We start from the raw sequence: 13,500 nt of genomic DNA, 5'->3' as shown, positions 1-13,500 counted from the left end.
AAAAGAAAACGAATAAAGAAAAAATATAAAAAAAGAAAAAAATATATATATATATTACATAAACTAGTTAAAAAACGTTAAAAAAGAAAAGGGGAAAAGTTAAAAAAAAATTGGCAGAAGAAGAGAAAAAAAAATTGAAAAAGAAAAAAAAATTAAATTAACTGCAAGGCTAAAGAATCATGGGGAAAAAGCCATGAGTTCGTGCTTTGCTTTCTCCTCCTCTGGAATTCCGCTGCTCTCCTTGGTATTGAAACTGCACTCCTTGGTAGGTGAACTTGGTCCTGGCTGGGTTTCTTGTTGATCTTCTGGGGGAGGGGCCTGTTGTAGTGATTCTCAAGTGTCTTTGCCCCAGGCGGAATTGCAGGCCCTTACCAGGGGCAGGGCTGAGTAATTCACTCGGGTTCAGTTTCGGGAGCTTTTGTTCCCTGAAAGCTTTCCGTAGAGTTCCGGAGGACGGGAATGAAGATGGCGGCCTCCTGGTCTCCAGCCCGGAGGACCCGAGAGCTTGGGGCCCCACTCCTCAGTGCGCCCTCAGAGAAAAGTGCCCAGTCACTCCCGTCTCCCTGGCCTCTGGCTGCGCTCCGAGCTCACCCAGCCTGCAACCGGTTCAAGGTAACCCTGAGCTGAGAGCTCACTCCTCGGCTCTGTCTCTGTAGCCGGCTTCACCGTTCTAATACCTGTAAGCTCTGTGACACTCAGACACCCCCAATCGTTCTGTGACCCTGAGGGACCTGAGGCCACGCTGACCCCGCGTCGGCTTTACCCCGGTTAAGCCTCTGGAGCAATGTCCCTCAGCAGAACAGACTTTTAAAAGTCCTGATTTTGTGCTCAGTTGCTCCGCCACTTGCCGGGAGCCGGCCCCTCCCCCTGCAGTCTATCTTCCCATCGCTTTGGATTCACTTCTCCGCCAGTCCTACCTTTCCGAAAGTGGTTGATTTTCTGTTTCTAGAGTTGCTGTTCTTCTTTTCGATCTCCCGTTGGATTTGTAGGTGTTTGCAATCTTTAGATAAGCTATCTAGCTGATCTCCCGCTACCTGAAGTAGTCTCAGCCTGCTACTTCTCCGCCATCTTGACTCCTCCTCCCAACTCCTGGTTTCTGCTCAGGTCATGATCTCAGGGCTATGGGATGAAGTCCCATGTACCAGCCCCACGCTCACCGCCAAGTCTCCTTGAATTTCTCTGCCTCTCCTGCCCCTCCCCTGGCTCCAACTCCTTCTGTCTTAAATAAATAAATAAACCTTTTTAAAAAGCAACTATTTGCTTTCTATTAAAAAAAAAATCAAGGGGCACCTGGGTGGCTCCATCAGTTAAGCATCTGTCTTTGTCTCAGGTCAAAGATCTGGCCCCACATCTGGCTCGCTGCTCAGCAGGGAGTCTGCTTCTCCCTCTGCCTCTCACCCCCCTCGTGCTGTCTCTCTTTCTCTCTCTCAAAAGAATAGATTTTTTAAATCTTTTTTAAAAAATCAATGCATCAATGTTATTTTACATAAAAAATTCCACATTCAGGCAAACTGCCAATCAATCAAATGTGAAGACAAAATGCAGTCCTTTCTGACATTTAAGATCTTTTTTTTTTTTTTAAAGATTTTTTATTTGACTGAGAGAGAAAACAAGCAGAGCAGAGGGAGAGGGAGAAGCAGACTCCCTGCTGAACAGGAAGCCCAACACGGTGCTCCATCCCTGGACCCCGGCTGGGATCATGATCTGGGCTGAAGGCAGACACAGAATCAACTGAGGCACCCAGGCACCCCTGACATTTAAGATCTTGTAAGATTCACTTACCATACACCTTTTCTGAAAAAGAAACAACTTAGGTGTTTTCCAGTGAAAATGAAATCACCATATTGTACACCTGAAACTAATATAACATTGTGTGTCACCCATACTTCAGTTAAAAAGCAATCCCAGGGGGCGCCTGGGTGGTTCAGTGGGTTAAAGTTTCTGCCTTCGGCTCAGGTCATGATATCAGGGTCCTGGGATCTAGCCCCGCGTAGGGCTCTCTGCTGAGCGGGGAGCCTGCTTCCCCCTCTCTCTGCCTGCCTCTCTGCCTGCTTGTGATCTCTGCCTGTCAAATAAATAAATAAAATCTTTAAAAAAAAAAAAAAAGCAATCCCAGGTTAACATCTAGCAGCAGTTCAGACAGCAGCCACCCCGAGTTATGAGGGTAAACTGGAGGGCCTCAAAGAAAAAAAAAAATCTTCAAGAAAAAAAAAAATATGTATTACATAAGTTCTATGATAAAGAATCTACAAGATAGTAATAATGCAATAGAGATATATGGTACTCTATAAATAAGAAAAAAAGAAAGCTGGGATGTCTAGGCGGATCTGCCTGCTTCTCCCTCTCCCACTCTCTCTGCTTATTTCCCTGTCTCACTGTGTCTCTCTCTGTCAAATAAATAAAATCTTTAAAAAAAGGAAAAGAAAAGCAATTAGAAATGTTAAGGGAAAAAAGTATATAAATAAAAGTCATAGCCTGAGTCTGAAATGAATTAAACTGTGGCATGATTTGGGGCAACTGATGGATTTTTACAAAAGAGAACCCCATTTACCTGCACATATACAAAACCCCTTTGAGTGGAGACAGGATTAATGATGTCAGACTACATTTCTCACTCTAGAGTCTAATGATATTACATAAGTTAATTCACTTTTACTGATTTCTATGATTGAGAATCAACCTACAGTAAAAAAAAAAAAAAAAAATATATATATATATATATATATATACATATATATATACATATATACATATATATACATATATATATATATAGTAAAAATGTGAAATTTAAATTTTACCAACTGGAAGAAAATGGTATATAGGTAGAAGAACTTGAAGGATGAGAGAGAATGAAGGAAGATGGAAACGTATAGGAGAAAACCAGCAGATTATCACCTAAGGTTGTTGGATCACCGGAAGAGAAGTTAACTGTGCTTTTTAAATTTATCACAGTAAACATTACCTGATCTAAAAATAATAATGTAACCAACAAAAATTAGGGAGCAAGGACAGAGAAGCATCACAGTATGCAAAACTAATTTTTCATAGCAAAGAATCATAGGATACTGTCTAAAGATGAAAAATCAAAAAATAAATACATAAATATGTAAGTTAGCATCATGAAGATCACCACCATAACATTATCTGAAAACTTCATTTTGTGCTGGAGCACTGAGGCCGGAGCCAGGAAATCTAAGTGCTAAGCTTTACTTTTCACCAGATATGTATACTTATACACGTTTTTGTTTTCCTTCTACCTGGTCTTAATATCCATCTTTGTAAGTGTGGGAGCACCTTGGTGGCTCAGTGGGTTAAAGCCTCTGCCTTCGGCTCAGGTCATGATCCCAGGGTCCTAGGATCAAGCCCCACATCGGGCTCTCTGCCTGCCTCTCTGCCTACTTGTGATCTGTCTGTCAAATAAATAAATAAAATTTTTTAAAAAATCTTTGTAAGTGCAATCCTAAGACCAGCATTGGCAGCAGCATCTCCTGGGAACTTACTAGAAATGAAAACTATTTGGCTTCACCCAAACCTACTGAATCAGAAACTCTGGAGTGGAGCCAGCAATCCATGTTTTAACAAGTCCCCCAAAAGATTCTGAGGCATGCTAATGTCTGAGAACAGTCAACCGGGACCAACAAATTGCAGTCCGTGTGCCGAATCCACTCCACTCCCTCCATTTTGTAAATAAAGTTTTATTGTAACACAGCCACATTCATTGGTTTATGTATTATCTATATTTTCGAGCAATGACAGAGTTCAATTGTTGAGGTGGAGATCATATGGCCTGCAAAGCCTAAAATATTTACTCTCTGACCTTTCCAGGAAAAGTTTGATAACCTTCAACCTAGAATATTCTGACTGATAGAGTACTGATTGCACATCATTACTAAACTGCATTCAATGCTTATCACCCCAGTGAAGTTGTAAAGATTATTCAGTCACAAAGGTATTCATGCTAATAATGGCTAGAGTCCTTTAATAAGGTATTATGGACTGAGTGAATCCTCCTACCCATTCTCAGGACTCCTTAAAATAGTAAGTAGTAGGGGGCGCCTGGGTGGCTCAGTCATTAAGCATCTGCCTTGGGCTCAGGTCATGATCCCAGAGTCCTGAGATCAAGCCCTGAGATTGAGCCCTGGGTTTGAGCCCTGCATCGGGCTTCCTGCTCAGCAGAAAGCCTGCTTCTCCCTCTCCCACTCCCCCTGCTTGTGTTTCCTCTCTCACTGTGTCTCTCTCTGTCAAATAAATAAATAAAATCTTTTAAAAAAAAAAGTAAGTAATATACAGTAAACAACCATGTAGTAATTAGTTAATCAATAAATGGTGTAATAAAAAAACAGCAAAAGTCAACATCCTCTATGGCTCACAGAGTCTTAGGAAACGCTGTTGACCACATAATGACTGGTGGAGAGGATGATGAGTTGATTTTTAAAAAACAACATTCACATTTCAAAGTCAATACAGCACCCAATATCTTCTCCAATTTCATCTCAATTCTTCATATCACCCAATCACCAAAACAACCCACATCATATAAGAAATAGGAGATGAGGCTGTTTGTTTCAGGTTATGGCAATTATCTTCTTTATAATTAACAATACTGCTGAATAAAACCAAATTCCAGATATTTACAATCATTAGCACCCATAAATTCAGGCAAGGGGCTGTGCTTTGAATGTCTAAATAAACCTAAATTGAGGGGTGCCTGGGTGGCTCAGTGGGTTAAAGCCTCTGCTTTAGGCTCAGGTCATGATCCCAGGGTCCTAGGATCGAGCCCCACATCGGGCTCTCTGCTCAGTAGGGAGCCTGCTTCCTCCTCTCTCTCTCTCTCTGCCTGCCTCTCTGCCTACTTGTAATCTCTGCCTGTCAAATAAATAAATAAAATATTTTTAAAAAATAAATAAATAAATAAACCTAAATTGACATAATCAGAAAAGGCAAAGTGCGCTCCCATCTGAACTGGACAGGTGACACAAAGCAAGATAGTAAAGATAATCTAAAGCAAATGAACAAAGAAAAGCTATTATGCACACACTAGGTCATCCTACTGGTGAGAAGTGCTGTCAGACTCCTAGCTCTTACACAGAGAAGGACAGGAATCTAGCCTATTAAATTGCTTTTTCTGCCCTCCAGAAGAGTTCATTCAAATTCTCTTAGCATTTCTTCCAGACTTTTTTAGCAGGGTCACCATATATTCATAACAAATCCATGGGGCACTCTCTAATTTCAAGCCTTAGCTGGGTGTTTAAGGTCTGGCCTCTCAAGGCATCCCTCTTGAGGGCTGAAGCAAATCCACCCACCCTGGGCAAAGCAGCAGGCCAACAAAACTCCCCATCCCCGACCTCTATCCTTAGAAGTCAAGCGAATGATTCCATCTCCCTGAATCTGGGGAGCAATTCCACGGCCAGTCCAGGAAGTAACGGACCTCACTCTTGCCACTCAATCAAAGCAGCACTTTTCCAATCAATGCCATTCAAAGCCACTTAAAAACAGGGCTTTCCTATAACCTTCATAACAGTAAGAAACCCAGACTGAATTTACGTCTGTGGCAGGACTGGTTTCTAAAACTGACAAATTGTTATAATATCATTCAGTTTTTTAATACAAAGAAGCAACTCTCATTATAATTTGCAAAGCAAATAGTCACAGTGTCCTTCTCCCCTCCTTTCCAAAAGTAGAAATGCCAGATAACATTTTACCATACAGCATATCATAAATGAGGGTATGACTCTTCTCAAAGACTTTATGGGAGGAAAATGGACAAAGGAGAATTCATCAAATGTAAACAGGCCTCTCAACAGATTCATTACAAAAAAGACCCTTTAGAAACAGTAAATAATCAGGGGTGCCTAGGTGGCTCAGTGTGTTAAGCCTCTGCCTTCGGCTCAGGTCATGATCTCAGGGTCCTGGGATGGACCGCATCGGGCTCTCTGCTCAAGAGGGAGCCTGCTTCCCCTCTCTCTCTCTCTGTCTCTCAGCCTACTTGTGATCTCTCTCATTCTGTCAAATAAATAAATAAATAAAATCTTTTTAAAAAAACAGTAAATATCATAAAATTACCACTGTTATGAAATACAACTCTTGTACCATCTAATAAAAGTACTTTCTCCAATCCCTTTCAAATAATGAACTCAGAACTCAAAACTGTAAGTAAAACAAAGGAACTGAATAGAGTAATTCAGTAATAAAATACATGCTTAAGGTATACAAATAATTGATTTTGAGAAAAACTGTGATCTAAAAATAGCTAAGCATCTCAGTTGTTCAGAATGCTTTACCAACGCCTTTTTCTTTTTTAATATTGTATTTATTTGACAGAGAGACACAGCGAGAGAGGGAACACAAGCAGGGGGAGTGAGACAGAGAGAAGCAGGCTTCCCACCAAGCCGGGAGCCCAATGCGGGGCTCGATCCCAGAATCCCAGGATCATGACCCGAGCCGAAGGCAGACGCCCAACGACTGAGCCACCCAGGTGCCCCACCAACGCCTTTTTTTAAAATTTTTTAATTTTTTTTATTAACATATAATGTATTATTAGCCCCAGGGGTACAGGTCTGTGAATTGCCAGGTTTACACACTTCACTGCACTCACCATAGCACATACCCTCCCCAATGTCCATAACCCCACTACCCTCTCCCTCCCCACCCCCCTGGCAACCCTCAGTTTGTTTTGTGAGATTAAGAGTCTCTTATACCAACGCCTTTTCAAAGGTGTTGTCTACAATTGGTAGCCACAGGAGACATGTTTTAAGCGACAGTATCTTACATAATATTTCTGAGAAACTGACTCCTAGGATTATCCTGTACTTGTTATAAGACAGATTTTGAAAACCCTTAGTAGTGTAGACACATAGCAGGTGGTACCTGAGAGGCTAAAGTGGGCCCTCACTTGTTACTGGAAACATAACGGCAAGGTGGCAGTGATACAACCATATATATTTTAATACCATGAGATCCATGTGGGAAGATTTCTAACTCAAGATTTATATACTACATTTAATTCACAAAGAAATCGCAGAGTCAGGGAAGCTCAGGAAATAGAATTTTTGGCTTTTGTTGCATTTAAGGAGAAGAACTACAGAACTGTGAAAACAAAAGTAAAAGATTTGGGTACACTCTTCCTTCTGTCTCTCAGCTTCCCCATATGCCCCACCACTGCATCTTATCCAAAAGTTGAGCCTGATTCCACATTTCCTTCCTCACACCTCATAGTCCTCTTCTCTCTCCCCATCAGTCTCACCCTTGGAGGCACACTGGGATCACCTGTGGAACTTTCAGCTCTACAGAAGCCTGAGTTCCACCCAAAAAATTTTCTGATTTAATTAGTCTGATTTCTGGTCTGGACATCAGGATTTTTTTTTTTTAACTCCCAAAGTGATCCTGGAGTGCCTGGGTGGCTGAGTCGGTTAGGTGGCTGACTGTTGGTTTCAGCTCAGCTCATGATCTCGGGGTCTCGGGATTGAGCCCCATGTTGGTCTTCATGTTCAGTGCAGAGTCTGCTTGAGATTCTCTCTCCTTCTCTCTACCCCTCATTTGCACATGTGCTTGCATGCATGTTGTCTCTCTCAAAGAAATAAGAGGCTCCTGGGTGGCTCAGTCAGTTAAGCATCTGACTTCAGTTTAGATCATGATCTCAGGGTCCTGGGATCGAGCCTGGGATAGAGCTTGCATCAAACTTCCTACTTAGCAGGCCTTCCTCCCAACCCCATGTGCTTTCTCTCTTTCTCAAATAAATAAATAAAATTTTTGTAAAATTTTTTTTTAATTTTTAAATAAATAAAATCTTGGCAAAAAAAAAAAAACACCTCCCCAAAACTCCCCTAATGTGCAGGTAGGATGGAAACCACTGTCCTAGCATACTTTTGGTAAGAAGAGCCAGACAAAGTAGAAAAATAAAACAAGATGAGACAATCAAAACCAAAATGAGGGCTCAATTCCACATGCCCAGATAAGCAGTGACACCTATGAATAAGATTCCTAAAACCAAGCACCATCATCAGTTTCTCGCTCTCCCCCTCCCTGACCCTGAACAGCCCCTTTCTGTCTATCCCTTTCTACCCAGTCCACCTGCTATCAAGCTAGCTCACTCCCCTTCACTTTGCACCCGTCCCAGTGTAGAAGCCCCTCATCAGCCTCCCTGCCTCCTTTCCTGGCTCTGTCTGATCTACACTGCACACCACCACCACCAAACCGATCTGGTTGTCATTCTCCTCCTCAAAACCTCCAACAGCCTCTTCCTGCTATGTCTAAACTCCTTAACTTGGTAGAGGAGAGGCCACCACCAAGGCCTTGCCCAGTCTGTTTCCAGACGTCTTTCCAGCTCTCATTTCTCACTACAAGCTGAAAAGGAGCCTCACTCTGTTCTGATCAACCTGCACGGTCTATAATTCCCCAAACATACTCTATTTAAAACTTCAAAATTCAGGGGCCTTTGGAAATAGAAGCCAAATGTTTTGCCCCAGATCACACAGCTAGTGAGCAGTAGACTGTGGATTTCATTCCAGATTGGGGCTGTGTCCAAAGCTATTAAACACTACCCTATTCTCTCTCTGTGGAATGTCGCCTTCCATATCCACCTGTGGAAATCTTACCTATCTTTCAAGCCTATTCGTTCCTAAAGGTTTCCTTGTCTTTCCTGTCTGAAATGACTTTTCTCTCTTCTGATCTTCTTTAGCATTCTATTTGCTTATTTCACAAAATATCATGACAACAGAGACCTGTGATGAGCTTCCTGAGGTTCAAGATACTGTGTTATGGTCTCATTGGTCCTTTATAACTCCTAACAGCACCATCCACACTGTCAGCAGTCAGCAAAGTTCTGGTGAAGAATGAACTGTCATGGGAAGCTTTCTGTACTCACCCAACCCAGCCACAGTGAGGCACAGAGGTATCCTTTCCCTTACCCTGGGTATCCTGCCATCCTCCTCTTCACGTGCATCCATTCTGCCTTATTCTGTGTCATGAGCCCTCTGCCAACTGCCTATAAAACATTTTGCAACCTGAGAAGGGCTCTGTTGCCTGGTAACCACTGTAAGATTTAGAAAGACACATATGGTGGTAAGTAGGAATTGTAGAAGAAACAAGGGTACTTTCATTCTTTGGAACCTGAAATGGAAGCTGGACAGAAAGGTTTAGGTTAAATTCCTGTTTGGGGCTGTCTTACCCATTGTCTCTATTTTATGTTGAAAGAAATAGGGGTGGGGCAGCTAGTGGGGTATGAGCAAATGTCAAGAAGAGGAAAGGGGAATAACTGGTCAGACGGCTATTGCTTCTCAAGAAACAAACAGCATTCTAGGAAAGGGGGAAACTCCTATTTACAAGAAATGACATAAGGACCATAGAGCAGAAAAAAGACACCAGACCAAAACATTAGTCCCTGATTTTGTCTTCTCTTCTCTTCTACATATGGAAGATACAGGTCCTACCACTCAGTGCTTCTCTCTGCCCTGGTTCAGATGGCACTCCCTGTATGCTCCTCAGTGTGACTCAGAAAATGCTGCAAATACAAGATGAAAACCACCCATTTTGTTTAGCATATGACTGCATCTAGGGATCGGTAAAATCAGATGGTGAGTTTAAAAAGAAACATAATGAGAATGGGGGGACCGTGTCTACCTGTTGCCCACCTCTCTGCTTACCCCCTTCCTTTCCTGCTCACCATGGAAGAAGTTGCTAAACTGATGGGTCATTGTTTTAGAATGCAACTGAGCCAAAGAGGGAGATGAAGTTCAACTCCTATAAACCAGGGAGGTAAAGGCAGGAGGACTGGATTTCCCCCACTTTTCTATCAGCAGCCTCCTTCTAACTCTATAACAAATACTCATTGATTGAAATGAATTATATCGGAACTGGAAATTCCACCAATACTTCTTGAGAACCTGTTATGCGCTGGGTACTGTGCTAGGATTACAGATAAAACAGAAACAAAACAAAACAAAACAAGCACTGGTCCCTTCTCAACTTGTTCAGACTAACGGGAAATGCAAAAATAATTTCCATATACTGTGTTATTATATAAGAGGTAAGCTCAGGAATCTATGGAAATTAAGCATCTGTGAGAGCAGAACTGAAGTAAGGGAAGGAGCCCTTGAGGAAATGAGATAGACTGAGGACTGATGAATGTCTAGAATTTAGCCAGATCAAGAAGGGCAGGAAAGGCACTCAGTAGAGAGAACCACTCGAGCACAGCCCACAGACAAAAAGCATCCGTCCTCCAAACCAATAAAATGCCAAATCCTCATATGTCTGTGTAATACATACCATATTCAGGGGTCAAGGAAGAAAGGAAGTGAATTTAAGCACTAAACTTTGAAGAAGTACCTTAAAAAAAAAAAATCCATAGCCTCCTCTGAAGAAATAAGAATGGTAACAAGCAAACACAAAATTCAAAAAAATCTTTTAGAGTGGGTTTGGTTAAAGCAAACAACTCAACTGCCTGATCTCCATAGGTGGGATGAAACACCAGGTGGCCTTTCAATCACAAAGCTGGTGTTGACCTTGAAATCATATGAGGCAGACAGAAGGCAAGCTAAGGAGCACACACATGGCCCAACCTCACAGCAGTTGGGTAAGAGAGACTGTCATAAGCACTATAACCCCATGGAGGGCAGGGCCTTTCCTGGCTGGAAAGTGGACACAGCACTAAGATTTGGGTCTGGACCCCACTCCCGGCTCAAGCTCTGTCTGTGAAACAGTTGTCTCCAATACAAACTCTGTTCCACACTCCATCTCTTGGAGGCCTGGGTATTTACTCACTTCACTGGAAAAAGGTATGAGGCCCAGGTTAGAGAGAATGGAAACAGCAGACACCAAAAACATCTTTGTCAAGATCTCAGCTATAAGGACAGCTTTTATTCCCAGCCTTTGTTTCCTTGCTCTCTGCCTTAAGTTTCTTCATCTGAATAGGACAGGTATAAAATCTGCCCTTAAATTCCTTATTTAGGGGAGATAAACTAAATTAACTCCTAAAATGGCTTGACTCCTTGAACAATGGCTATGTGTCCCAGAAGACAGGCCCCAGGAAGACAGAATCACCTTAATCCAGAGCACTGAACCCGAAGGCACAAAATCAGCATTAGCTTCTCAAAGTTTCATTCACTCAAATGTTTATTAAGTACCTCCTATGTGCACACCAGAGTCAGAATGGACACTCCTTTATCACTGTTTTCTAGACTCTTCCGCCATCCCTCATCTGTGATGAATAAATAAGAGAAATTGGCCAAGCTACATACTAGTGTGGGCCATGCTCACGGAAGATTCCATCTCAACACAGCCCTGCCACATGGGAAATTCAGAATGAAGCCAGTGACTGGGAAGGTAGCAAACCACTGTGTTCAGCTCACCTGGGGATGCTAGTCAGGTAAGTCATGACATTTAGGAAGTCTTCCTCTGGGAGGTGTTTGAACCCCACAAACTCTGGAAAAGTGATGATGGGGGCACCATCTTTCCCTCGGCCTCCTGCAACAAAAATGGGTGGTCAAGATGTTAACAAAATGTCTTCATGTCACATCCTGCAGGTAAGGGACTTTGACTAATATCAAGCTGGGAGATAGATACTGGTCTCCCCCTTTTCTCTCTGTATTATTTCAGACTAGAATGTGAGAAGGTTGACATGGAACTATTTTGAAAAAGTCTCTTCTCCTTCATGCTTGTTCAAGTGATGTGAAAATTCAACCCTTAAATCCTTTGAAGGTAGTTACTGTGTAAAAGGTAGTATTAATTTAATTACTTTAGCATAGGAGGACCGGTAAATAATGCCAACGTGAATATATATTGTTCTTCATTTCTGTAATCAGTAAATATCAAAGCTAAAAGAGCATGGTGGTTAAGAGAATTCATTCTAAAATCAGGCAGCCCAGGAGTGCCTGGGTGGCTCAGTCGGTTAAGCGTCTGCCTTCAGCTCAGGTCATGATCCCAGGCTCCTGGGATCAAGCCCTACGTCAGACTCCCTGATCAGCGGGGAATCTGCTTCTCCTCCCTCTCTACTGCTCCCCCAGCTTGTGCTCTCTCTAATAAATAAATTTTTAAAAATAAAAATAAAAAAATATTATTCAAATCCTGGTTTGCTACTTGATTTCTACATGATTTCTACTCCTAAACAGGAGTTTCCGTCTATATATATCTCATAGGAATAATACTTGTACCTATCTCAAAAGGTAATGTGAGGATTAAGTGAGAACATATATGGAAAGCAAGGGAGTACACTGCTTACTACATATAAGTGCTCAATAAACAGTGACCATTATTACAGTTATAATTATTACAAGGAGGAAATAATCAATGCCCTTCAATAGCTTACCAACAGGAATAGAATACACCACTGTGAAAATAGAAATGTAAAATTAATATTTAAATATTTAATCTATCAGAACAGAGGTCACTAGATTAAATGAAACAGATGCCCTTTCCTCATCTCCCTGCAGCGAGGTGCAGTTATATGACTGAGTCCTAGCTCCATGGTTCCCAAACTGTGTCCCACGTACCCAGAGAACCAGGGTAAACTCGCAGAAGCACCATGAATATTTTAAATCTTTAAGGGAAACAGCAATAGTTGGCATCTATAGGACACCATGTATGCTACCAGCTTGAGATAGTTCACAATTCCAACATTAAATTGCACTATATTCTTTGGAAAGTCACTGCATCTTTGTGAAGTTGGGTATTTGGTGGCTGTTGAGATAAAGAGCAAGTACAGTATGAAAAGTAATGTAGGGGGAGCCTGGGTGGCTCAGTTGGTTGAGCGACTAACTACCTTTGGCTCAAGTCATGATCCTGGAGTCCCAGGATCAAGTCCCACACCCAGCTCCCGGCTTCATGGAGAGTCTGCTTCTCCCTCTGACCTTCTCCCCTCTCATGCTCTCTCTCACTCTCTCTCTCAAATAAATGAATAAAATCTTTAAAAAAGGAAGGAAGGAAGGAAAGTAATGTAGGACAGGAAATAAGGGTGGTGATGTCCAGTCCCATTCCAAAGCTTGAGATTATTGTAGTTACCTAAGAATGCAACTTAACCATTACTTTTTCTTTCAACTTACGTGTTTGTTTGTTTTTCCAAACAGCTACTAAGTCCTAAGGATATATAGGGTTACTAAGTTGTTTTAACTGTTAGGTATTGCTTTTGGCCAAAATACTAAGATAGGCTGAGATATCTATCTGAGACTGAAAAACTAAGGCCCCAAGAATGGCAAAAGCTACAGAACCTATGCTTTAGTCAGTGAGGTAAGAAATGAGTTGCGGGGAGCACCTTCTGGGTTGTGCCCATGGAGGAAAACTACTTTAAGAAAAACAAAAGCTCCCAAGTGAGGCCAACTACAAATGACAGCACACATTACACATCTAATGAAAGAGGTATGGCAGGGTGTGGCTTAATGAGAACTGTGTGATTAATGAGGGTGTGGCATCAGTGAAGAAATTACAGAAAAGAAGACTCAGAGAAGCAAGGGCGGGCCATGCACCGTCAATGCCTTCTTAAGGAGAGGACCATCTTCCTAAGGAGAT

The 13,500-nt window shown here is 42.0% G+C and overlaps 1 protein-coding gene across 4 annotated transcripts in view; it reads right to left on the bottom strand.

Moving 5' to 3' along the window:
• Positions 1 to 13,500, bottom strand: part of LOC111151235 (MCF.2 cell line derived transforming sequence-like 2) — a 282,214-nt gene that overhangs the window by 197,622 nt on the left and 71,092 nt on the right. For all 4 annotated transcript variants that reach the window (XM_022509077.1, XM_022509067.1, XM_022509087.1 and 1 more), the window contains exon 3: positions 11,349 to 11,463. In XM_022509077.1, the coding sequence (XP_022364785.1) occupies positions 11,349 to 11,463 (115 nt within the window). The remainder of the gene's footprint in view (positions 1 to 11,348; positions 11,464 to 13,500) is intronic.

The sequence above is a fragment of the Enhydra lutris genome, unplaced genomic scaffold (assembly GCF_002288905.1).
Source record: "Enhydra lutris kenyoni isolate GAN:26980312 unplaced genomic scaffold, ASM228890v2 scaffoldscaffold2, whole genome shotgun sequence".
NCBI classification, from domain to species: domain Eukaryota; kingdom Metazoa; phylum Chordata; class Mammalia; order Carnivora; family Mustelidae; genus Enhydra; species Enhydra lutris.
The sequence above is the reverse complement of the archived record's forward strand: the minus strand, read 5'-3'. Positions and strand labels throughout refer to the sequence as shown.